This window comes from Cyclopterus lumpus, chromosome 12 (genome assembly GCF_009769545.1).
Source record: "Cyclopterus lumpus isolate fCycLum1 chromosome 12, fCycLum1.pri, whole genome shotgun sequence".
NCBI lineage: Eukaryota > Metazoa > Chordata > Actinopteri > Perciformes > Cyclopteridae > Cyclopterus > Cyclopterus lumpus.
The window spans coordinates 18712356-18740023 of NC_046977.1; the positions used below are offsets into that span (position 1 = coordinate 18712356).

Here is a 27668-nt window from a genome sequence, read left to right on the forward strand (position 1 = left end):
CAGCGGCCTCTTGTAGCAGGTCTGTCCAGTATCATCCTGTTAGAACAGTGTAACATCACCGCTCACATGATAACCTCTCATATCAGCCATGCTTGAGAGATGTTTTGTTACAGTTAACTTCATGTCAGATCCTTTCTTCATTTGTTTGTCTACAGCATTGCTCCGGTGACAGCAGCAGCTACTAATCTTGTCTGATTGTTCTGGGCCTCTTTCAGGATTAAAACTAAAATGAAGTTCACCCAAAAATGAAGATGCAACTGAAAGAGGATGAAGAGACAAAACAACTTATTTCTGTCTCAAAGCCATTATGTGTACTTTTTAAATTAGCAGGGAGCATTGGGGTCCGATTATGGGACTTTTTAAAATGTGATAACTTTAACATACCATGGAAATTGAGAACAACATTCATGGTGGGGTCACCAGATAATAGATGACTTTTATTAAATCAGGTTTGACAGGTCAGGGAGTGGGAACTAAAATAGGGATTTCATGCAAAGCTTGTGACCATGACTGAATAAACTCTGTACATTAAACTTTGGATGAGCTGTTACAGAAGCTTTGAAAACCTAATCCTTTACGTATTGCCTTTGAGTGAGAGACATTGAACTGTCAAGACATTCTGTTTAAGAAAAAAAAAAACACTCAAACACAGATATTTCTTAGCAAATTATTAATATGACTTACATGTTGGGATGAACTGGGCAATCAAATTGTTCGTACATTTGCAATACACTTTAAACATTTGGCCTTAAAAGTAAAACAAAGAAAATATCTACAGAATCTATGACTAATGATTTCGTAGAAGTCACACAGAGTCTCTGCTCACGAGGAGCCACACCTTTGAGGAAAATTCAATCAATGAATAGACTTCTACAAAAATTTTTTTTTTTAAATCCCTCAAAAAAGGAGCCCGATTCAAACTCTATCCATAATATAAATACATGAAAAAAATATATATAAAGATGTTCCAAAATCCCAAAAGTCATCCACAACATGCTTTGCATTGCAGTTATGGATGGCCTTCAAGCTTTCATGACCACATGCTTGAACGTGTGGGAATCAGTGTGTCAAACTACATGTGGTTGAATTTTGCTACTGTTTTATTTGCACGTGAAGATGCCAGAGAAAGGGAACACTGTTGGGATTTTGGTCTTTCCATTGTGTGCGAAGATTGAGCGTCAAGGCTTCCCTGGCTGGATGGACAGCAGGCTACCGAATTTGAAGTGCTGGATCACAGGGAACTTCTCCATACACTGAAAAGAGAGAAAGGAAGAGAACTGTTTTACCAACACCAGAGAAGGTATGCTTCCAACTAAGTACAGTACAGATGAAGGCCACTCAATTGAAGACTGCATTTGTCTATTTCTCCAGTACTTTTAAGGAAATTTCCATTGACTTACATTCCGTCTTTGATAATCTTTGGGTACATTTGAAGATTATCTGCAGTATAATAATGAACATTGTGCAGAATTCTTATCAAACGTTTTTTTTAGTCACACAAACATACATACATATATATATATATATATATATATATATATATATATATATATATATATATATATATATATATATATATATATATATATATATATATATATACATACATATATGTATGTATGTATGTATACACACACACACACACTTCAATTCAGTTTATTTTGTATAGCCCAATATCACAAATTACAAATTTGCCTCAGAGGGCTTTACAATCTGTACACATACGACATCCCTGTCCCAGGACCTCACATCGAATCAGGAAAAACTCCCCAAAAATAACCTTTGACAGGGAAAAAAAGGGAAGAAACCTTCAGGAGAGCAACAGAGGAGGATCCCTCTCCCCGGATGGACAGAAGAATAGATGTCATGTGTACAGAATGAACAGCATTTACAAAGTTACATAAACACATACATATATATATATATATATACACACACACACACACACATATACACACACACATATACACAATATAAATAGATATTACAAATAATTATGAGCGGAGTTCCTAACATTAACCAGCTAAATAATATTTTATTTCAAAATCATTAGAATTGTGTGTTTTATTGCAAATCACCACTATATATGACTTAAACAAAAGTATAATATATATTATTATTATATTTTAGTTAATAGGCTATAGGCTTATTAGAAATAGACGTGAGATGAGCGTCGTGAAAACGTTATCTTATTAGATAAATAGAGTTCAGTGAGTTAACATTAACAAGTGATGCTGTTAACTCTTACCACCATTTGTACATGTTCAAGATGGCTGTGGCTCAGCCTAGAGGAAGCCCTTAGTGTGTACTAACATGGACCCAGTTTTGGGGAGCAGCGGTGGGGGTGGTGGCTGTCTGCAGTGGGGGTTGGGAGGCTGTCTCAGGGAGCACAGTGGAATTGAACTCTTGTGCTCAGTCTGTCTGTGCAGTGACACTATCAGTCATGATCTGGGCAGAACTGGGGTGGAAACGCATGCCTCAGAGAACTTTGGGCTAAACATATTCAATCAATGAAAGCGTGTCATTGATCAAAGATAGACTATTCTAATAATCTGCATTAACATAGATTTAATCAAAATGGCTGAAGAAAATTAAGGCAATCCATAGTCATTTGTTTCTATACGCTTTAGTCTTTGTTAACATCAAACCCCACACACTGCTGACTTTTTTTTTTTACAGCACACCAAAGTGCTGAAAGGATAAGTGAGATATTCTACATTTTTCTTACGGTGAACAAATCCCATGAACAGACCCAAACCATCACTGACTATATCCACTAAAAAGTAGTGAGTGTGGATACATATTCTCTCTTTGTGCCAGAGAGCTCCATTGTTGACTAAAAAACATTAAAAACACATCAATGAGCCTTACTGTGTCACATTGGCATGTTCCTTGTGGTCAAAAACATTGAATAACACCAGCCTTATCTATTAAGCGTTTTAATGTCTTTCCTTCCTTCAAAGCTGGATTTCATTCATCTCTCTCCATTATGTAAATTAACTTGTTGACAACAATAAATCAAGCATGATGTTTACAGGGATGAATTATCCATCTCAAGCAAGTCTGTGCGAGTAGATTTGTATAGTACATTGAATTGAACTGAACCCAATAGCTGCCTGGAGAAGAAAGAAACTAAAATATGAGTGGTAGTAACACACACCAATAGGAGCCCAAATATGCAGAAGGTGATCTTGTGTATGGACAAGGCATACTGTGTAATTCTGTAATTCTGTCCATTCAAGCTAACAGTCCAAGTGCATCCAGCATTGTTTCCCTGTCAGTTAGTTTTGAACAGGCGACAAGCCCCCAGAACTGCCTCCTCCGACAGAAAATGGTGGATTCTGCTCTGTCTAAGTCTAGTACAACTCTCTGCCGAAACCCTGTGTGGGGCCAGGAAAAGGGAGTGAGGAATGCAAGTCTGCTGATGGTTGCTCCAGGCTTGGAGGAAGGTCGGGACAGGGAGGGGAGGATTTAATGAAGGGAATGGCAAAGGAGGAGGGGGAGTGAGAGGCAGACAGCTTGGCCCCTAAGCTCTTCGGGAAGGCTCACAGGCTGCTCTGGAAAACACAGGATGTGGGCATGGAGGCGGGGAGAACGGGCTTGGGCTTAGACACCCCCCCCCCCACACACCCCCCGACCCCCCCCCCACCCACACACATCCATTCCTTTATTAACCCTTTCCTGCCTCTCTCCAGTCTGTTAGGCTGAACCAGTCTGTTAGGCTGCATTCACACCAAATCGAACGTTGTGGATGTAACGTCAGTCTTCCCATTCATTTGCATGTGTGTAGGGTGCGGCAGTGGAGGCTGCCAAAAAAAAAAAAACTGACACATTCATACAAAATCAACTTTTGGTAGAAAGCATCCCGACGTCACACTGTATTGGCCAGTCACGCAAGATTTGACCGTAGGATGGCCTCAGCAAGAACAGCAGCACAATAGACTAAAACAGTGTTGTCACTTAGAACCACCTGTTTGATAGGGCTCCTATCCTGCATAGTTTTAAAAGGAAATGTTTTTGTTTTTTCATCTGCCTGGACACCTGAATACTCGTACAACCAGCTTACTAGTACCATGGTGTCACACAAATGGGCCATTTACTCCCAAAACACAGCACAACCCTGCGCTAATCATCACAACGCCTGATTTGGTGTGAATGCAGCCTTAGTTACTCATAAGGACAGTCGGCGTTCAGCAGTGCTTTGAACCAAATGCTAACATCAGCATGCCAACATGCCTAATGTGTTGATGTTTAGCATCTACTGTACCATGGTTTCAATCTTTGTTTAGTGTGTTAGCCAACTTCATGGTACCTAACTTCATGGTGTGCATTTGGGGTCAGCCCAGAACAAGCAATGATATTAAATTTAAGTTCTTAAAACCTGGATGAACTCACCAGCACAGTGACACATCAAGGAAGAAGAATTGGACCGAGCAGTAACAACGAGAGAGAAAGAAGCAAGCATACCTCGGCCTTGTACATTCTGACCAGGCCCTGGTTGACTTTGGACCAGGAAGGAACTGCACTGATGTTCCACAGCTGGTTGGAGTGTTCCGCAAACGGACCGGTTTTCATCTACAGGACAGAGAAAGAGTGTCAAAGACCAGAAGTGAGACACCTATGATGTAATTAATCCTCACTTTATGTAAAAAGTAACACAATAATAATGAAAATATTATTCAGACAAAATTTCTGACTCAAGTGTACAATGAAAAACACTGATACTGAGATTTACACCTTTTTGATTATGGTGAAGGATGACAATGAAATTAATGTGAGAAAAGTGATAGTTATACTGAAGGACGTGTCCAGTTAATATGTTCTGTAGAGGGAAAGACTGTGTACAGAAAGGAATTCAAAGGGAACCCTGCTTTGATTCATCGCACAGTCCAGGAAAGAGTACAACAAGCTTAAAATGATATGCAAATGATGCCGCTACATACATCACAATACAATATTTTTAGATCAGTAGATCACGTCACTACTTGTATGTGAAAGTGACAAACAGAGAGCATTGTCACCAGTTCCACAGAACTTTACAGCATCGGCTTGATAAATTGTTTTGTGGCTTGTTTGGACTCACTCTCACGGCTCTCATCGTTTCCGGTGATTAGGCAGCTGTTTTCAGCAAAAAAGCATTTTCCAGACAAACCAGGAAATCTAAGTTTGAGACAGATTTTGTATTCAAAGATACACTATGTACATGCGTTGTCTTCACTCGATCAACGGCCTCATATCATCTTTGATCTAAAGATGAAGATCTATTCACTGCTAATGAATTACAACCTTTGCAACCTTTGTTGCTGTCTAGCTAGTCTTGATTGTAACTTTAAAGCTGCATTCACCAGAATCCAATAGTGCCCCCACTGAAATTATCCTGTATTGTTTAGCTTTTTTATCATTACTAGGTTTGTTCTTCTAAAGATGATAGGAGGATGGAAGAAAAAGTCATTGCCAAATGAGTGTGACCTCAATAACACTTGTCATGGAAACGTGATTACATTGACTTCTCTGCCTTCAATATGCAGAACAAAACGTTGATTGTTGTTCCAACAAACACCTAAATAAAGATAATAAAGTCTAGAGTACCAACACAGCCACTAGTAAGATTATAGAGCAGAACAATGGGTAGACAGTCATCGTGACAAGAATAAATGTATGAATTCATAAATGTATGAATGAAGTGAGGACTATTGACCATTTTCCCCTAGAGGCAGGGGAATCCAAACCCTGGGGCATCAATCCAACAACCCCCTCCTTATTTCCATCCCCCGCCACACTGCTCTAGACACTTTCCAGGGCCTCGCCTGAGAACACATGGGGGAGGGGCATGGAGCAGACCGTATTCCCTGGAGGAAGGAGTGATTCACAGCAGCATGTGGGGAAGGAAGTGACTCATATGCACATGCGCGCGCACACACACACACACACACACACACACACACACACACACACACACACACACACACACACACACACACACACACACACACACACACACACACACACACACACACACACACACACACACACACACACACACACACACACACACACACACACACACACACACACACACACACACACACACACACACACACACACACACACACACACACACACACACACACACACACACACACACACACACACACACACACACACACACACACACACACACACACACACACACACACACACACACACACACACACACACACACACACACACACACACACACACACACACACACACACACACACACACACACACACACACACACACACACACACACACACACACACACACACACACACACACACACACACACACACACACACGTAGAGTATTGAATGCTTAAACGGTCTGTCTTAGCAACAGTACACAATGAGGCCAGCAATAGATTTTTTTTTTGATTCACTTCCCAAACAATCCATTTCAACACAGAGTTAAGTGGTATTAACTATTAAGCCTCAGTATTGTTGCTATGGTTACCTACAGTTAAATAAACCTCTTACTTGGAGTTAAAATGGAGTTTGTAGGCAATAGTCTATCCACTGAAGCCAGAGTCTAAATGTTGACCACTAACAGAGGAAGCTCTGTTGGTGAGGGTAAATGTTGCAGTTATGAGACAGAAGTAAAAATAGGTCCGTGGAATAACCTTAATGTCCCGTTAGCCACTAGAACTATTGAGCCGAGGCTAAACTCTTATACAGAGGTGACCAGCTGAACTTTTGATACAGCACTGCCTGTCATCGGTCAACATTTTACGATTTCTCTGTTTTTTCCATTTCCAGCTGAGCCCTATCCTTCATGAGTATAGGCGAGTTAGCTTGATTGCATCATTCACAATATGATTTGTTTTTCCTCAATGAAAAATGCTGATACAAGGACAACAGATGTTGGTTGTTGAGAAGTCACTAAGATCTGTTAGTGTAAGTTACATTTAAAGAGTTAAATATACTGGGGGATACTATGAACAAAAAGACAAACTCAATTAGAAGTTCAGTGACGGCATGGCATTTATCTCTTAGAGGTTTCCATAGAAGAGGAGGTCGTTGTGTCTTTTATCCTCTATGCAGCACAGCAAGGAAAAGGTGTTCCCCTCCAGCTGAGAGCAGGAAGCCACCGCGGGTTGGGCATGGTTGGACCGCAACACAGGTCTGAAGTGGACCGACCTGGACTGACCCAGTACTATGGAAACACTTTCTGATGTTATGATGAGACTTTATCCTTTTAGCAGTAAAATATATGTAGTTTACTTGTACTTACAGATTGTATATACTTGATTGAATCACTGATTTTGAGTTTAAATGAAGAGTAAATGGTTGTACAGATCTTTTTTAGTCTTCCGACCACTCAAAAGTGCTACAACACTGCTTGTCATTATTCACACCCATTCATACACTGATGACGGGAACTACCTTGCAAGGGGCAAACTGCCCATCAGACGATTGGGGTCAGGGATCAAACCAGCGATCCTCTGATTAAAGGATGACCCTGCTCTACCACTGAACCAGTCACCCCTAAACACTATAAACTAATTGTCTAAAAATGTAAGGATGGAAGCATTGTGAACACAACAGCGACTCTAACAACGCACAAACATCCACACAATGAGACTTCTCTCCACAAGTCCTCCCTTCCCTTATACCTGTAACGAGATGAGTACAGTACTCAGCCAGCCTTCATGAGGTTGTTTGTCTGACGGATAGTCCCAAAACCAAAGATATTCTGTTTAGAATGATATCAAACAGAGAAAAGCAGCACATCCTCACATGGTCCTCTCATCTATGAAAGCTAAATGATGAACACTTAACCCATTCTCAAAATATGTACAGGTTCATTTCCTGTCCACATCAAACATGACCGTGAACAAATTAAAACTGCCTAACAGATGAGGAGAACCACATAAGCCATTCTTCCCACAATAGCAGCATCCTTTCATGACCTTTCATGGCCGTGAGGAGGAGGGAGAGGTCAAACGGCAGGAGGAGGAGGAAGCAGAGGGAAGGCGATGGCTTCTGAGTGGGAAGGAGGCAAAGGATGTAGCTGCTCCAACAACGCCCTCCTCTACTTCCCTCCCCTCCTTTTCCTTTCCAAACCAAAAACAAAGCCATTGGTTCCTGCTCTGGCTCTCCACCAACACAATCCCATCTTCCTGGACAAAGCATTTCCAACAATATCAGTACAATGTCTACTTAAAGAGAGAGAGATTTATATATATATATATATATATATATATATATATATATATATATATATATATATCCCACTGCTAAGTAATCTAAAAAGTGCACAATGATAGGATACAGGAAGACACACAAAAGGAATGTTATATACATGTGAGGAGATTGTCAGAGTTCAACCACAGTGCGGGTAATGTCCACTAGAGGGCAGTACTCCTATAAAACAGCAGGGATGATCTGGAGTTCTGGGAACAGATGTCAAGGCCTCCAAGAAACCAACAGCTGAGTCACTACAACGTTTTAAAGTTTTCCTTTTGCTGATTTTGACAGACATCAGTGTAGAGAGACAATAGGGACAGAGACGGGTAAGAACAGCAATACTTTGGCCGGGTATCGAAGCGTAATTGTTGTAGCTTAGTGGAATGCGCCTGGACCATCAGGCATCTGGGGCGCCTACAATTTGTGCTCCTTGGGCTCTGGGGGTTTCTGCTCTGACAATTCAAAAAGGAAACTTTCTTAGACGTGTGTTACTTGTAATCTTTCATTTTATGTTTAAAAAGGTCACCCACATTACAAAAAGGGTATTTCTTTAGCTGTTTAGCTACTAAATGCTCCGCTATGTTTAGCAGCTAGTTGCTAGCTCTTGATAAGAGGGACACTTTAGACTCAAAACAGCTGCTGGAAACAACGTGATGAGAGCAGGAAGACTGAACCACAACCAAAACAATGAACTCTAATGTGCTAAATGCACATGTGATTAGTCACTCTGGGAACATCTTTTATATTACACATCGGCATACGATCCATAGTCAATACCAAACATTGACTGGAGTTATAGCAAACACAAATAGAGTAGAATGCCATCACTAGAGTCAAGTTTACATTCAGAAAGTTGACAATGTTCAACAAGCGTTGTTGAGTTGTTCCTGAGCAGATATAAAAATAAATCAGATTGTTTCATTCAGAGTGCGTTTCATTTGCCCACCTCATTTATGAACTTGATGCACTCCAGAAACATGAAGTCTTGGTGGTGTTCGTTCACCACCCTCTCATCGATGAAGTGCCGGGGCTCCAGTGTTGGGTGATCTGAAGGGAGAATGAGCTGTAAGTGCACATGTTTACCACCAGGTGTCACTTTATCTTCCCATTACCTGAGATCAAGGCCAACTCCAAGCCCTGTTACACAGGATCAACACAACTACAGTTATTACTTTTAGTTAGCAATGTGGACTTTCTCACATGTGACAGCAAGAACAGCACAAGTTTAAATGGTACTGTTCGTGCTGGCTCACTGTCTCGTTAGTCATGGCTTACTGTGACATCTGGACAAAACAAAGCCCATGTTATTAAAAGTAGCACAAGGACAAGTCACAATGGCTGCTGGGAAGAAGTCAGATTGTCTGAAATTGTAACGGATTGTAATGGCATTAGTCCTGTTTTAGCTTCCTTATACTGTCAGCCTGTGTAAAAGATTTATGTCTGTCTGTCAGATTTATATTCTAATGTTAATAAGCATTATTGATTAGAATATTTATCAGATTATTTGGTAACCGCAGCAGTGATTTCACCTGAACAATCGGAAAGTAAGGTGCATTAGGTTTGAGTCTGAAACATAGCATCCATAATAATATAGTACAAAGAGCTTCTATCGTGTCCTGTTTCTATCTGTCCATCAAGATGCAGCTATGGAGGTCCAGTTACAGTCTGACCTACCAATGCTACTAAGGCATGGACAAAATTAACCAGACTACAGGTGTGAAAGTGGCCTTAGCTTTTCACGGCCCAGATGAAAACCCAGAGCAGATCGAGCCAAGCGTAGTTCATACTCGCCGTAGTGAAGCAGTCACAACGTGCACGCCGTGATGAGACTCTTACCTACAAACTGGGAGCTTCCCCAAATGAAGGGCAGAAACTGGAAGTCATCTAGTCCCCACACACCTTGGCTCCCAGCTGGCTCCATCCTGTAGGTCTTTTGCAGCTTCCGCATTACTGCCAGATACCTGCAGAAACAAACAGTACTCACTCTGCAGGACAATGTAGGGTCCCAGTAGAGACTGATCAAAAGTAACAGTGTATTCCAACAGTTACACTAGAGATAGGGGATGTGTATCAAATACACAAACATCAATCTTCCAACCAGCCAGCCATCATCTTTAACCTGTTATCCTGTTCAGGGTTGGGGGGCAAGGTTCACCTAGAAAGGTCTCCAGACCATCACAGGGCGCATAGAGAGAGACAACCATTCACACAGACAGTCACACCTACGGGAAATCAGTCATCACTTAATCTAACCTGCTTTGGAAAAATCATATACCAAATGTATCAGACGACTTTTCACTTCTCTACTATGACTATCACTCATATGGAGATCTTCATGATTATTGCAATAATAGAATTTCTCCACTAATCGTGAAACACACACACATGCGCGCACACACACACACGCTCACCTGTTAAACACTTTGAAAACGATAGCCAGCTGATCATCTACCCGGAGAGCTCCAACCTTGCAGAGGCAGCAGAGGAATGCGGCAAAGGCAGCTTCATGACCTGAGAAGAACACACACATCACAGGTCTTCAAACAGCTGTGTGCAGTTCACTTGTGCTTCACTTTAACTCTCCACCTTTCTTGATTTGACTGTAATGTGAAGAACAAAACCTGACAATATAATCAAGCTACTACATCTGCTTTCAGCTAGTACTTTACAACGTACTACTTCTACAATGAATTGTTTTGTTACTTGTAGTTTATAGACCACCGCTGCCTCAACTTCTGCTCAATATATCTGCCTTTTGTCCAAATGTCCTCCAAATGGACTCTTTGCCCTGAATGACTTCTTCTCCATAGCTCCTCACAATATTGTTTTCAATGCATTTTTGGACATTTACACATATGGCATTGAAAAACATTTCAAATCCATGTGTAGTCTTTGAAGCTGAACTCAAAGTATTTGTCTAGTGTTTCTTTACTTTTGTAGGAATACATGCCTGCATGCATCTCTGAATCAGGCCTACTTCTGACACAAGAGCACCTCCTGGTGTCCGTGTAGTATATCTACAGCCTGATACACGTGTCAAAACACCACAGCAGCTACGTGATCATGTGTCAAGACAACTTGACAGATCACCATGGTTATGACAGAAGAGCTGTGAAAGACACAACAAACTAGGCAAGAGATCCCATCTGGTTACATTAAGATATAAACCATTGAAACATGTTCTCCCTCTCTTTCTAGAGGTCATCTTGTACATTTAAGTTTCTGGAGTTTACAGCTTGAAAAAATATTTTGACAATCCAACAGCAATGCCTCTCCAGAGAGTGTCTGTTACTGCAGATCATCCATGGAACATAGCATTACAAACTAAATCCCATTTCACTCTATTTATTGGGATGGAGGCATATCTCAGAGATATTTAAAATCCACACATCTTGGATAGGTAGCAGTGAGTCTAATGAGGACCGGCTCTTCAACATTAAAGATGGCTGGGTTGTGTCAAGGTTTGGAATTGGTTTTAATTTAAGAGTAAGAACATGGGCAGTACTATTAATGACACTGCCAATAACTGCTAAATAACTGCTAAATGCAATACATTGTGACACACAAGCAAAGCTTTGCTTTTTATTAAAAAAAACATATGTTTTGGAAGTATTGTTCATTGTAATTTCAGTCTTTATTAGATGGTACACAGTGGAGAACTGACAGGAAACATGTGGTGACCAGTTCAACTGATTCTTCAGTTACTGTCATTATATACTTTCCCATAATGCTTGATATAGAATTATAGCTATACGGAGCAAAATAACCAGCAGTTACCTGTTCCATAGTCTATCCTGGTGGCGTTCCCAACAGACTCTTTCAGATAGACAGCTATCTCTGGAGCTGCAGCACATCTATCAGCTGGGAGCACCGCTGCCACCAAAGCCTCTGCCTCCTGCATGCACACACAAAAACCTCACCAGGGGGATGTGTCCAATACAAACATGGGGAAAGCTTTATGGATTGTGTGGAATGAGATCATGGTTACAAAAGGGATCATGGTTACAAAAGGGTTCGTACAGAGAATGTCTGCAAATTGTCCAAAGAGAAGTTAAACTTGCTAATCTTGAAAACGTTGCAGTTTCAATACACAATGATTGACATTTATAAATGGGGAGGAATACACAAAAAACACACCAGGTCTTAAGGCATGTTTTTCTATTGAATTGAAACAATTGGCATGTTACAGTGTCAATGAGGGACGCACAGACGTTGGATCTGTGAATCTGACTGATCCACAGTGAAGACAGGGTTAGGGTTAATGTGCTGAGTGAATGATGAGTGAGGCTACTGCTGATACTATGCCGGCATGGGTCTCACAATAAATGCATTTGCAGGCCTGTACTTGAAGTTGTGCTGTTATGCCACATGAACTCAAATTATAAACTAGATTCAGACATTTTGGGCACTTTTATACAAGTGTCAGTTTGAAAACATTACATGGACGAAACACATAGCTTGAGTTTTAGGAAGTGGAGTCATAAAACACTACGGAGGAGCTACGTTGTTTTGACCATCTGTTCTGGTTTGTGAGAAAAAAGACACAGCCACGAACAGGTAAAGTGTTTTGGTAAAGAGATGTAAAACATGTCATTACACTGAGCCCTTCCCAGCTGCTTTAGAATGAGCAGCTCAGCGCTGTGTGTTAAAGCACAAGACAAGTCGACTGTGATGGTGTGCCTGCTGCATTGTAACACACATGTTTACCGGTAGACATCTTAGGCAATAACTGAAATTTGTACAACTGTCACTTGTAGTTAAGAATTGTTAGTCTCAGGTTATGTAGGTTGTGGGTGACTGTGGGTCAGTGGTTAGCAGGTCCGTCTTTCAATCAGGGGGCTCGTGGTTCAATCCCCGCCCTAGTCGATGTGTCCTTGAGCAAGACACTTAACCCTGAATTGTTCCCTGTAGCTGTTCTACAGTGTATGAATGTAACATGATTGTAAGTCGCTTTGGATAAAAGCGTCAGCTAAATGACATGTAATGTAATGTATGCGCGCACACTTGTGTGTTGGGTTGTGCGTGTGTAAGGGTGTGCGTGTGTAGGGGTGTGCGTGTGCACTAACCTGATCTAGTTTGGCAAACCAGGTTCTGTAGGCCCTATTACCAAAGCGGGATGGCTGGTCAGCAGGAGGGGTCTCGTTTATCCACCGGTCAAGAGTCTCCAAAAGATCTAGTAACTTCTCCACTGTCTGTCACACAACAAGACAACAGTAACTGCAGCAACACTGGAAGTGATATTTAGCATCATCATTAAATGGTGGGGAGCAAACAACAAAACAGCTTATTTAGCTCAGTAGGGGGGTCCTGGTTCACTCATCTGAGCGTCAGGTGGAAAACCTTAGGGACTTTGTTTCCATGTCGCAGAATTTCAAGAGTTATTCTCATTGCCATACGTTTATATTCTCAGACAAATTTAAAGTATGAAAATGTGATTATTATGGAGGAGATTAGCAGCTCCTGTGCGGCTGCACTGGTACTGTGAAGTCGACTGATGGCTTTAACATAGATACAGCTTCAAAAACAAGGAGACAACAGGAAGTTGTCTTCTTGAGCATGTGTGAAGGGTGATATCCCTGATATGAAAGACAACATACCTCTGACACTTTATATTCACATGTGAGATTCTTCCCCTTCACACCTTCATTCAGTGTCAGAACGAAGCCCATGTAGTCAGCATACGCCTGTAAGAGGGAGAGATGTGTTCAAAACTGGGACGTATCAAGATGTGCAGTCAGACAAACTAATACAAAAACTAATCCCAATGCTATGATATTGAGGAGTATTGCTACTAAATGGATATTGATCAAGATAAGGCCTATATTCCACTGTGATGACTACAATCAGACAAAACTCTTTACGTGGGCCTCAAGAACTAATAACTGCAATCGCTTTCCAAAGTTTTCATTATTATTTGCTTGGCTTCAATCATAAACCCACTAAACAACTACATCAAACCAACTGCAGGTGTGAACAAAGCCTATAGTTGCAGATGATAACCATTATTATTGTAAAAAGATTAAAAGACAAATTCACTTTTAGTCTGGGAGAAACCTGTCTCAGTATCACACTGATCAGGTCTACATGTTCTTGGTGTGGTGAAGACGTTGCAACATGCTAATGCAGCAACCTACTTGAGATCGCTTCCACTTGCTCATGTCAGGCACCATGCTGATTTCTTTCTTGGGGACCATGAAGGTGACGCTGTCTGTGACTTCATGTGCTTCATCCTCAGGAGTGGATCCTAAATAAATAGTTTAGGAAAAGAAAGATGTCAAAAAGTAATTGCAGTTTAGATATGCAGCAGATATCTTATTGGTTTTGGCAGCGAAGCTAAGTATTTTAACGATAAAGTAATTCAATATTCACTCAATGTGAGATTGTTCATTTTGTCTGATGTAGATTTTTCACAGAAATCGTGATTACAAAATGTAAAAGATATGGATGTCTACCAGGCATAAAAGGTCGAACGAAAGATGCATTAAGGCGTACTATGGGATATGTAGGATCCGGTATTTTTGCAGCTAGGCTCAAACTAGGGACTACAATCCAGGACATGGCCTCTGCTGCTTCATTTTTGAAAAATAATGTTTAAACCGTTCTCCTGTGAGGGCTGCAATGTTACCCGTTGAAGCAGAACACAACAGGAATACTTGCTCCATTCATCGTGGAACATTGTAACCGAACTTTCAAATACAATCTCTCATAATGATGTTCTTCATCATAAGTGAACGGCAGTGGGGGTACACTGCGAACGGTCTCCTGCACATTCCCTCTACGTGCTAGCTAACACCTTCGAGACTGTTCTTTTTCAGAGTTTGACACCGACTGCTAACTAAACATTACTGAGCACGACTTCAAGTGTGTCAAACCAATACTGGTGGCAACTTAAGTTATTCCAAATGTAACGTTAGGGATGTATTTGCCGGAGGACAGCGGCAATGTGCCTTCTAGGCTTATCTACCAACCGAAAAGTTCATTCACGACTTCGTGTCCCGTGTGGTAGTGTGTTATACCTGCTAACGTTAACAACGTTTAACACAAGAGAGCAACAACGATGCAGCACCTTCTAAAGCTGATCAATAGCTACCAGCTGTGGCTTTACCTGACTGCTGCTCTGTTTCCGCCATGGTGAGGATAACAGTCTTCTTCGTGGGTTTCAGGCAGATTTAAACTAACCATGGCGCATTACTGCCACCGCTGTCCAAACTGTAAACGGCGTCCCAGGTTCTATTATAAGCATACTAACAATCGATTTTAACTAATTTATTTTAGTACCGTGCATTACAAAAAAATGTATGTACCAGCATAAATATACCGGAGGTATACATATGAAAGTACTCAAATTCCACTTACTCCCGTTAAGTTCCTCTTTCAGAATGACATGTTATATCACATATATATATAACACGGTTTCCCTCCGTCGTCATTTATTGAACATGAAACGTTAAACACTGCATGACTCCTTCAATAAGTCACACCCACCACGAAGCAACCGTGCTGTGGCGTTCAGCAGCTGTGCTGTCCCCGGTTACACACTCACAGCCAGCCTGTCTCTGTTGGGTCTGACCTAACGCCGATTAATAACAGGCTTATACTTAATGCTGCACTTTGACCACCGACTGACCGGAACTGGACCTGTGGGCGTTTCTTTGAGGGCAGAATGTGGGGGATTTGCAGCAGAACTATGGTAAGTAACGCACTTTTAGCTGATCTTGTTTACACTGGCCAAAAGCCGACTTGAGCAAAAGTCATTGAAATTGATACAATTGACCTTCGAACTTTAGATAACCTTAATGATGTTGATTGATCAGTTAACGCTAGTTACCTAACTAACGCGAGGCGGTGAAGCAGTTTGTGCTAACTGTTAGCATAGTGAGCTAATTTAGCTCGTAGAGTAGTAAACTGAAGAGGATCGCGGTAGCAGTTAACGTTAGCAAAGCTAAGTGGGGCAAAGGTGATGTTGTGGTTCGCTAAGATTCAATATAACGGTAGCTAAAATACACTTAAGGACAAGCTTGACCGAGACGACAATAGCATATTTTAATGCTCTTTGGTCTCATGAAGAAAAGCTAACGAAGTGAACTCGATGCTACTCATTATTAACAGAATGATGTTGCTCAGTAAATGCACCTGCTTGGAGTAACGTTAATATGTCTGAAGACCATTTCAATATCATTGGACATACACATAGTCACTTAACCTACTAAAGCATATTTAACGTTAGATTATATTTCTACGACACTAGCTGTTGTTTCCTTGAGTGACGGATTCAGAAACATTATGCTGCAGGAGATTTGCTTACCATTATTTTTTAGCTTTTACATTTTTTATCATCTGATCTGTACAAAAAGAAAAAGTAATTTGTGATGGATGGGCCCGGGGGGAAGCCACTATCCAAGGCGACTTTTGAATATGAAGTTATCCTCTGATTAATTTTAGATGTTCACTTTATCATTTACTTATTGGTATTTTTGTTGACTCTATAGTCGAGTTGTAAATGAGTGCAGGCTGCCCTCTACCGGTGACATGTCGCTTTTAAAGGACGTCACCTGGTAGTCAAGTGTTACCAAGAAGCGGGGTCTGTGCACGAGAGGGGCACTGTTGCCAGGTCACATTTACTTTTTCCAGCGCGATCACAACTAAAACCACCCCAATTCAATAAAAGAACAGCCCAAATCATAACATTGCTTGAAAATCATATACAACCATTTGTTTCATTGGACCAGAGCTCCTGAGGGTTGTCACTTTTATTTGTGACCTGATACATTCATCTCTATTATTTATTTATTTATTTATTTATTTATACAAATATTGATCCAGGAAGAAACGTGTGTCCAACTCTGACTTCAAATATCATCTCTGTAGATGGAATCTACTGGAAACTTTCTTGTGGATTACAAACCTAATTACTGCAGATACATGTTTGCAGAATGGTGACAGTTAAGATGAGATCTAAGACATTTGATATTACTAACATTTACTTGTTGAATTGAATCATTCAATTCAGTTTATTTTGCTGTACTGTATAAAAGACCTCTGTCATCTCAATATTGTATTTCTGTGCAATAGACGTGTTTAACTTCCCTGGGTATTCTGACCGAGTTTCAACAATTTCACATAAATAAGAGATCATAAAAAGGCCAACGGACACACAGTTGATACCGCAATGTAGAGAAATGATAGTTCTAAGGTTACTGAAATATAAAACTACTACATTAAAAACGTCCCACTTCCATCAGATGTAGGGTCATTTTCTCATAAACTTCAGTACAACTGGAGGAGAATGAAAGTTTAAGACAATTGACATTGACTTCCCTATTCAGACCCGAAGGTTGCCTTCTGATTGGGACATACTACTTTGGCATAACTTGGCACCTTGAACATTGACCCTCTGGCTCATATATCTGCAGCACAGGGCGTTGTTGGTCAGAATAGCCTGGCAAGCATGTTTGCTTGCATGCTGCAAAATGCAACTGGACTTTAAAACCTAAAACTTCCAATGAGAATCTTATGAAGTCAAGTCAGTTTAAAAAAAACAAATAGTTGACCAGAGGTTTTTTATTTTTATTTTATTTATTTTAAATTCATTAAGAAGCCAGATTCATCAGGATGTGATTTTTTTTGCATTTGAGGATCTAGTTTAGGAGCCATTTTTGCTACAGTTAAGGGCATATTTGAAAACAGATACTGTCTAAAAAAAAAAGGGGTTAAAAAAAACTGGTATTAAAGAGCAAAGTAAGCCAGGAAATGTTTCAGAGTTAGCTTTCATATTTGACTGGGGAAATGCACTCTTTCCACAAAATGACACCACAAAAGTATTTATTTATTTAACGTACCCTTTTGTCTCTCAGGTAAAGGTGGGGATGGCGAAACCCTGTGGCTTAATGAAACCCTGTCACTTGGTGAAGCCTGTGTCAGTGACTCGGGTCTCTGGCAGATACCTGACCCACCAGAAGGGACTGCCCAGTCTGCCTGTCCCCCCTCTGCAGCAGACATGTGAGCGATATATCAGTGCCCTGGAGCCCATTGTGGAGGTGGATGAGCTGAAGCACACTAAAGAGCTGGTGGACGAGTTTCAGAAGGCAGGAGGGGTCGGAGAGAGACTTCAAAGAGGCCTGGAAAAGAGAGCACGGAGCACTGAGAACTGGGTAAGACTTGTGACTCTTTGAATCAAAGCGATATAATGCCTCTCTTGTTCGCTCTCCTATTCAACACAATTTAATTTCTTTTTAGTAAACTATCCGCCATGTTGATCAGTTTTTGACTGTCTTTTGTAGTTGTCAGAGTGGTGGGTGCAGGTTGCTTATCTCGATTACCGGTTGCCTGTGGTGGTTCATTCAAGTCCTGGGTTGGTCTTGCCCCGCATGAACTTCAGTGATAAGCAGGGACAGATAAGGTGATCACACATGCAGTTTTTTTTTTTTTTTTACAACATATAACAACTCTAGTTTAAGTCTGTATCTCTTCAACAGATCTTGGTAAAAAAAATGTTTTTTTCAGAAAGCGCATTTCAAAAACTTGTAGACACTAACTATTTCAATCACTTAATCAACATCAGGATACAAGTAAACCTTTTAATTAAAATGGATCATAATCTCTGTTCAGATTTGCTGCCAAACTGATAGCAGGTGTTTTGGACTTCAAGATGATGATTGACAAGTAAGTACTGTGCTCATAACCATCTCCTGGTTGTCCTAATTCTAGTTTTGTCTCTTACCTACAGTTTGTCATTAATGCCTTTTGTAAAAAACTCTTAGTTAGCTCAACTGTTAGCTACTGGTAAGGTAGCATTCTTCAGTGACCCCATGGTGTGAACAGTCTGCTGGTAAAATCTTACTTAACCCTTCATTTTATAGGCAGCTCTTGCTGATTGATTATGTAGTATGCAGTAGCCCTACGTTAGCGTACCATGCCGGCTCAGTGGAGTTATTTTAGTTTTATAACTTAGAATGGCGAGAACATACACAATGTGAGTTGCAATGGCAGAGTAGTTCTGTTCCTGTAGGCTATCTGCTCGTTGTCTCAATGGGAAGTGAAGAAAAATTGTGTTTTAAGGTTATCTAGCATTCACGTAGCGTGAGCTGACTATATCAGCATCCAGCAAAGTGAACTGGAGGCAATGAGCTCCTGTCTGAAGCTACAGATGACATGCCGGACGGCAGTGCCCTGAAGCTCCGCCCTCGCTGTTTATTAATATTGATCGTGTCAACAAATTCACCAAAGCACTCTATGGAATCCCCAGAAAGTCAGCAACCAACTGTGAAGTAGATGTGATGAGTGGTGCTCCAGATATGTGAAAGAAGGAAGGGAGCACAGACAGTATCCGACCCACTATTGTCATGAAATGATATTGTGGCTCAGTCAGTTTGAAAGTGCAGATCTTGTATGTCTTGCAGTGAGACACTACCTGTGGAATATATGGGAGGGAAGTCTCTGTGTATGAATCAATACTACGAAGTGCTGTCTTCCTGCCGCGTGCCTGGTCTGAAGAGAGACTCTGTGGTGAACCACGCCAAGAGATCCACGCCCCCTAAACACATTGCTGTAGTCCACAACCTTCAGGTGAGGAGCTGAACATTACCTGACGTTAATGCTAAAGGATAACTGGTATCAACCAGCTCAGTGCTCACTGGGTTTATCAGTAGTAAAATGACAATTGAGTGCTTTGTCTTATGAAGACCAAACTATTAGGAATAAGTGGAGTTTTATTTTCCATATGACTCTGCCAATCTACTATATCCAGTAGAAATAGCCTGGTGTCAGTGCTGTTTGTAATGGTGGTTCTTGTTCTACATATTTGTCAGTTGCATCTAAACAAGGACACGCATATCCATATATATATATATATATATATATATATATATATATATATATATATATATATATATACACACACACACACACACATACATACATATATATATATATAAAAAATAGGACTTGCATACTTCTATATTTGTATTTTTTTTTTTTTTTTTTTTAAAGTGTAGAGGAGCAGAATTGCTTGTACCCTAACTATTGCTCATGTCATAAATTACATATGGCAACACTTCGACATCCAGAGTGAAGCCCACATAAGGTCTGAATCCTCATTCATTAGTGTGGTAATGATCGGTATGATTTCTATTTGTGAGAAGTCTTTTTTAAGCCCTAAGTGCGCATGGTTGTGAGAATTGTGGTAATCAAGTTCTGATCTACTAAAAAAAGCTATTAAAAAAAGATTGATTTAAAAGGAGTAGTCTTTCAGGATCCTTGAGGAACGATGACTCCAGGGATCTGATTGGTCAGGAGGTGGGCTGTTCTCTGAACTGAGTCGGTTATGAACAGATTAGTCTTGTTTGATAGGTTACTGTGGTGATATACACCGTCATTATTGGTGAGTTAAACTCAAAGATAGCTGGATAACCCAATGATCTTGCTTGGTTATACAGGCATAGTTCTTCTGAGATTTTCAGTATTTGTTAGGTCTGCTTTGGGGTCCAGTAGACTATTTCCAAAAAACCTCTCCAGTTCATCTTAAGATAACTTCCTACAGTGTGCTTGTATGATTTCTAACAAATACCCTGAACAAAAACCTGCACAAGTCTGACTTTAAGAGACACAATGGTGTCTCAAGCACCTGTGATGTATAAACAGCTTCATGTTCTGATATGAGAGAGCACACTAACCATTCAACAGCAGCTAATATTTAGTGACAGTGACAACTGTCAAGTAAAAGTGAGAAGCCTGACGGAGCCTTTCTTGTCTTTCCTCCTCATGGAATCAGTTTTATGTGTTGGAGGTGTACAACAGTGATGGGACTCCGTTGACAGCTGATGAGTTCTGTGTTCAGCTGGAGAGGATCTGTAGCTCTTCACTACAGACCGACATGGAGCCTGTCGGCATCCTAACCACCCAGCACCGTGACGCTTGGGGCAGGGCCTACGTCACCCTCACCCAGGGTGAGCTAAAAGACCACCGACACTGATCCAAAGCAGAGGGTCTCCAACAAGAAGCTGGCTTCTAAGTGGCTGGCTGACGCTTAACACACTGTTCATACATTTGATTCCACAAAGTCAATCTGTAAACCTCTATCCAATCAAGTTGAAATCAAAAGGGGGCGGCTATAGCTAATGGGTAGAGTGGTCGTCCTGAAACTGCAAGGTAGGTTTCGATCCCTGGTCTCCCCATAGTTCGCATATCGAAGTGTCCTTGAGCAAGACGATGCTCCCCTGGCGCACCGCAGCCCACTGCTCCTTAATTATTAACAATGGGTTAACATGCAGAGACCAAAAATGTCATGTATGCATGTCAATATGTAATATGATTGGCCTGGCTATATGAAATAGCCAGGCCAATAAAAGGCAAACATGTTATATGTCATGAGGAATGGTAGCAGAGTTTTGACATTGAAACAAATTACAATAGCACAGGGATGCATCCTTAAAATGGCAACTCTTAATATATACAGATATCCTGATTTAGTTAAAGTGTGTGTGTGTGTGTGTGTGTGTGTGTGTGTGTGTTTACTCCAGATAAGACCAACAAAGAATCTGTGTCCGCTATCCAAAGGAGCATCTTCACTTTGTGTCTGGATGGAGCGATGCCTCAAGTATCCGATGAGACGTACCGCAGCTATGCTGCTATACAGATGCTGCATGGAGGAGGCAGCCAGTGGAACAGTGGCAACCGCTGGTTTGACAAGACGCTGCAGGTGACCCACTGAGGCCTGTTTTTTTTTTTTTGACACGTATACATATACACACACAGACGTGTGTGTATATATATTAGTGCTGGACAAAAGATAAAAACATTTCATTTTTCTGCGATTAATCGCATAATGCGCAAAATTCAAGAATTAATTAAAAACTAGTGTATTGCACGCTTTTTAAAAAATTTTTTAAGTAATGTTATCAGATCAATATAACAGGCACTGTGGGAGCAACAGCAAGTTAACATACAGAATCTAAATTTGTTTTTTTTTTAAAAACAGCTGTAATTTACTGTGCAGGGGACTTTTAGTCTGTAAAGCGGCTCCTCAGACCGACCTCTTCCTCTGCAGGAATCGGCCTGCAGTCCGCTGTTCTCCTCTTGGCCCAGGCAGTTGTTCATTGTTCCTGCGTTTATCCACAGTTCTCCTACACGTCGCAGTAGTCTGACGAAGTTTCGCTCCACTGGTTGTTTCAATGCTGTGTAACGCCTTTAAGACGTACTTCATGCTCGTAGTCCTCCGATGATAAGATAACTCCAGTTTGAGTGGTTACAAATAGCTTTGCTTTTATTAACTACGCCATCTGGTAGAAATTTTAAATGAAAATGTCCATTTAAAAGTGCCTTTCTCCATGTTCTCTGTCAATGTGCGCAGCAGCATTAAGCCCCTCCCAATGCAAAAAAAAAATGCATTAACGCATGATGAAATTATTGTCGGCGTTAATGGATTGCTGCGTTAACGCATTAATAACGTGTTAATGTGCCCAGCCCTAATAAATATAAATATATATATATATATATATATATATATATATATATATATATATATATATGTGTGTATAACATATGTGTATATGTATGTGTGTATATATATATATATATATATATATATATATATATATATATATTTCTGTGATCTATAGATACACACGTGCAGTGCAGTTATTAGTCTCTCACAGAGGTTTGGCAGGACTATAGCAAGTACACTAAAGAACTACTGTAAGCTCAAGCATGGTGTTCATGAGGCCAGTCCATGACTAGAAGTCCAGTAACCAGCACTACTCTGGGTCAGATTAGGCAGGCCTGTCTTCCTAGTCACCCCCGTCTTTGCTCAACTGTTTCCCACATTAGTGGTGATGTTGTCTGAGACAAAGAAACCCTTCTGTCACAACAAAGTGTTCATTCTCAGAGGCACAGATCCGGTAGCCAGTAGGGTTGAATGTCTTTTGTGGATGGAAATGTACCACTTGATGTTGACTTCCCAGAAGGCTGTGGCTTAATTAAACAGACTGGAGACTTGCTCAAAAAGACTTTGAATAGATCTGATATGTAAAGTAGGTAAGGTAGAAATGTGACCTTGTCAACAAATTCCTCAGGCAGACTGTTCAGCAAATTCGTTTGATGTCTTTTTCTCTAAAAGTTTCTGATCTCTCTTCCAGTTTATTATTGGAGAAGACGGGACATGTGGCGCTAACTACGAGCACGCCCCAGCTGAGGGCCCACCTATAGTGGCCTTGATAGACCACGTTGTAGAATACACGTAAGTAGATTTTTGAGAATCTGTAAGGTGTCTGTTTGGATTTCTTCTTGTCAGAACATCTTTGAAAGTTCAGCAAGAGTCAGAGAGACATGTACACAGATAGAAAATCCCACTTGGACAACTATGGCTTCATTAAGTATCAAATAGTTTTTTTCTCCCATCTCATGTAACTCAGGAGGAAGCCAGATATTACTTCTACTCCCATGGTGCCTTTGCCTATGCCCCAGAAACTGCACTTCAACATTACACCTGAGATCAAGAAGGATATTGAGAAGGCCCAGCACGCCATGAACATGTGAGGGCAGATTTTAATATGATATATGTATGTATGTATGTATGTATGTGTGTGTATGTGTGTGTATATATATATATATATATATATATATATATATATATATATGAAAATACTGGACTTTCTGTTAACTGTTGATTGTTCGCAAAAATACAAATATAGAAGTATGCAAGTCCTATTTTTTATATGTGTGTGTATATGTATATGTGTGTATATATATATATATATATATATATATATATATATATGAAAATACTGGACTTAAAAATACAAATATAGAAGTATGCAAGTCCTATTTTTTATGTGTGTGTGTGTGTGTGTGTGTGTGTGTATATATGTGTGTGTGTATATATATATATATATATATATATATATATATATATATATAAATATGAAAATACTGGACTTAAAAATACAAATATAGAATTATGCAAGCCCTATTTTTTAGTAGGTAACTACTACTTTGGTGACTAATATATATATATATACACACGCACACTGTTCTCGCTGTCATTTCCTCGATAACAGACTGGCCCAAGACCTGGATATGAGGGTCATGGTATTTGGCCACTTTGGGAAAAATGTCCCAAAGACCCACAAGATGAGCCCTGATGCTTTCATACAGATGGCGCTACAACTGGCTTACTACAGGTGAGATGCTGAGAAGTCATGTGGAGATGGGACTGTGGTTGTAAGCAAACATGTTACTCTTGACATTCCAAAGCAAGGCTAAGTAGAAAGCTTATCACAGTTATAGAAAGTATCACAGTTATGCTGCTACTGAGATTCTTGTTTCGTGAACAGAGATGAGATGGATTCACCCGGTGTTTAGGTACTATCCTCGGGGCAATAGATGGAGTTTAAGTCTAACTTTGACTGATGGGTCAAACATCTTGGTAAAGAGTAGGACTTGAAAGCTTTGTATAAAGAAGCTCAAAGTAAGTCTTAAACAAATTAAAGTGTTATTATTCTGTACTGACAGCATCTCATGAGTTATTACAGCTTCATCGTCACCTTGTGGTTTTTAAATGGAACTCCACTGATGTTACTCATCAAAGTGTGTTTCCAGGTTTTGGGAGTACTGTACTACTGCATATGTGAGAAATAAGGTTATATAAAGCCTTTAGTGTCTCGATCACTAGGTTATGTGGTGGTTCACTGTGATCTGTAGACTTCAGCTTCTATCTTTTCTTTTCAACCTCCTTTTCATCTTGGATATGTCCTTCAAATGCACATTGTACAAGGTTACACATTTGAAATGGTTAGGACATAAATTATTGTATTTTATTGTCATTAGTAGTTGTTATTATGTATTATAAGCTGCTTAGTGTTACAAAGTTCAAAAGGGCATATCTCTAATATCTATTTTATATTGCTTTTAAAACATTTCTTTCATTAGGATTTATAGTTGAACACATCTTGATAGTGTTAGAATTGACCTTTTACCTAATACTCATATTTACTGAATAGAGTTCGAAAGCATCCTAATGCAAGTCGATGCAACCTCTGTGAACGTTGGCTGTTTAGCTTCACTGTGATTACTCTGAGCAGCATGATGGGGATGGATGAAGCTTCTTGGTGGCAGCACTCCGTCTATATAGTTCAGGGGTATTCATTTCAAATTCAGTGAGGTCCAGTGTGAGAGCATTTCCTCATCAAAAGTCCGGAACATCACAATAATATAGTCCCATATATAATAAAGTAGCCAAGTAATAACGTCTGTATGTAGTCAACAACTGACTGTCAAATAAAATTAAATAAGTTTAATTGAATAATTTCTCCAATAGTTATTGTCAGATTTATTTAGTTGATTAATTATAAATAATACATATGCTATTAATAAATACATGTTCTTTCATTTCAAGTCAAATAAGGGCTGCATTAAAAAAACAAATCTTTTGAAAAATGTGACTCACTAAAATAAAGTACTTTGTCCTGCAGCTTTCAATTTATTTCATTCAGGTGTGAAGTTATGTCAATTAAAAAAAGACAAGATATCATATTATTCTCATCTTCTAAAAAGATACATGTTTAAACCTCTTGTTTCAGCTTCTCCTCTCCATTAACATCATTGTTGAGCAGTGAATGAATATGTTAGGATTCTGATCATATTGGGTTCATTCTTCTTCTATTCTTATTCTGTATTTTTATGATGAGAGTGGACATGTTTGCTCAATAGAGTTGTGCTTAGTCTTGTAGTAGAGCTTCACATTGCTGCTTTTAATAATCCCGGTCTCTGAACACATGTTATACTGGTTTGAAACTGCCCGTGGGAAGAATGTACATATTAGAGTGTGTCCATTCTTGGTAAAAGTATCTGGTCTCGCTGTCCACTTTTCTCTTTTTGGGGAACACCATGTAAAATAACTTCGGACTCAGGTTATTCTCCGACTGTTGACTCTCTCTCCCATCTCTCACTTCTGTTTATCTCACTCAAGCCGGGATGCTTATCGGATTACACATTTGATTGGCTGAGTAGCATCACGTGATACGATTTACAACGCATGTAATTGGTCGGTGTATTTCCTGGACCGCTGAACGAGTGCCATAAAGGCTAGAAAAGCTGCGCTGGGTAAAATAGAAAAACAATTGAACAAAGACATGTTATGTTTATGTCCTGTCATACTCGCCAATATGCGTTGTATATGTATTCTTGAGCTTGAACAAACAAATCCCCCGTAGATGCTTCAAGTATCTCTTTTTATCATGTCATTACCCCCTCCTTTGCATCCTCCAACCAGCCGCTCAATGCCACAGTTCAACGCACACATTTTGACTCAACAGGATACACTCTTCATTATAATAAGAGTACAAAACATACTCTCTGCACAATCATCAGTAAACCAAGTTAACCTGCACACATAATTAACAGTACATATAACTTTATGGGTATTAAATAATACACACAATTGAGTAATAAACTCTCTAAATCAATTTCTAGGTTATACTCATTATTTATGTATGCTCTGTGTTCCTGGAACGGATCTCATAGTCCAGTATAATATGCCTTTCAGTTAGGGCAGCTCTTCTCAATTTGCAATTCTTTCCTTGAAAAATGTTTGCAAGGCAGTGTGTAGGATTTAGGGGCATCTTTTAGAAGAAATACCTAACTATAACTATGTTTTCATTAGTCTATAATCCCCTTAAAACTAAAGGTTGTGTTTTCGTTATCATAGAATGAGTCCTTCATATTTACAGGAGAAGCAGGTCCCCTTGGAGTCCGCCATGTTTCTACAGGAGCCCATAACGGAGAAGGAAATTTTTAGAAAGGGAGGGGTGGTCAGTCGGATGTAATTGGCAACCGCACCACTAGATGCCACTAAATCCTACATGCTGCTCCTTTAACTGGTTCAATGCGTCCATGATAAGTAGCTACTAGCCTCTCGGTCTCTCCTCTTGTCTTGGCAGGATGTACCAGTGCTGCTGTGCCACGTATGAAAGTGCCTCCCAGCGTATGTTCAGACTGGGCCGTACGGATACAATCCGATCAGCCTCAAGTGCCTCAGCTACCTTTGTCAAGGCCTTCGATGACCCCAGCAAGCAGGTCTGATGAGAGGGAACATTTTAATGGGACGCATTTGTATTTTACAGCAACCATTTGGGCAGTAATGGCCCAGCTGTGTGACATGGTAAAAGCTGGGCAGTAAACTGACCAGCTGTGTGACATGGTAAAAGCTGTCAATCAACCTAATCACTAAGGCTGGAGTTGCTTCTAGCTCAAGGGTGGGCAAACTACGTCCGCGGGCCGGATCCGGCCCGTTGGGCGTTTTGATCAGGCCCGCCGAGTATTATGAATTATAAATTATAGTAAAGACCACTGTAACACTTCGTACCCTCGGGGCTGCGCGTGCGCGCTCCTGCAGCAGAACACGGCAGGTTAAAGAGCGCCGTCACGCTTTCTGCTGCAGGAGAGTAC

At 40.3% G+C, this 27668-nt stretch overlaps 2 protein-coding genes across 4 annotated transcripts in view; one reads left to right on the plus strand and one right to left on the minus strand.

Annotated features, from left to right (window-relative positions):
- Positions 1-404: 404 nt before the first annotated feature.
- ptpa (protein phosphatase 2 phosphatase activator) lies at positions 405-15684 on the minus strand. 3 transcript variants are annotated; one of them, XM_034546231.1, is made up of 10 exons: positions 15585-15684; positions 14363-14472; positions 13826-13912; positions 13295-13420; positions 12006-12123; positions 10640-10739; positions 10065-10189; positions 9175-9275; positions 4468-4575; positions 405-1253 (listed from the first exon to the last, which is right to left on the minus strand). In XM_034546231.1, the coding sequence occupies exons 2-10, from the start codon at positions 14420-14422 to the stop codon at positions 1179-1181; spliced, it is 900 nt and encodes a 299-aa protein (XP_034402122.1). In that variant the 5' UTR covers positions 14423-14472; positions 15585-15684; the 3' UTR covers positions 405-1178. The 3 variants fall into 3 exon arrangements, with proteins under 3 accessions (XP_034402122.1, XP_034402120.1, XP_034402121.1); XM_034546229.1 differs by lacking the exon at positions 15585-15684 and adding an exon at positions 15334-15437; XM_034546230.1 differs by lacking the exon at positions 15585-15684 and adding an exon at positions 15245-15344.
- crata (carnitine O-acetyltransferase a) overlaps positions 15680-27668 on the plus strand; it is a 16124-nt gene continuing 4135 nt past the window's right edge. The window contains exons 1-11 of the mRNA XM_034546228.1: positions 15680-15918; positions 18083-18379; positions 18509-18627; positions 18837-18890; positions 19628-19793; positions 20998-21172; positions 21746-21924; positions 23360-23460; positions 23636-23755; positions 24281-24403; positions 27161-27296. Coding sequence (XP_034402119.1) covers positions 15892-15918; positions 18083-18379; positions 18509-18627; positions 18837-18890; positions 19628-19793; positions 20998-21172; positions 21746-21924; positions 23360-23460; positions 23636-23755; positions 24281-24403; positions 27161-27296 — 1497 coding nt within the window. The 5' untranslated portion in view covers positions 15680-15891. The remainder of the gene's footprint in view (positions 15919-18082; positions 18380-18508; positions 18628-18836; positions 18891-19627; positions 19794-20997; positions 21173-21745; positions 21925-23359; positions 23461-23635; positions 23756-24280; positions 24404-27160; positions 27297-27668) is intronic.

Bases quoted from the DNA above. Each gene is read 5' to 3' on its own strand.
- ptpa (XM_034546229.1), bottom strand. From the start codon at position 15,358: ATGGCGGAAACAGAGCAGCAGTCAG. The intron at 10,190-10,639 runs GTGAGCGTGTGT...TTGTTTCTGCAG, and splicing joins GTTTTCAAAGTGTTTAACAG to GTATCTGGCAGTAATGCGGA. The intron at 1,254-4,467 runs GTATGCTTGCTT...CTCTCTTTTCAG, and splicing joins TCAGAATGTACAAGGCCGAG to TGTATGGAGAAGTTCCCTGT.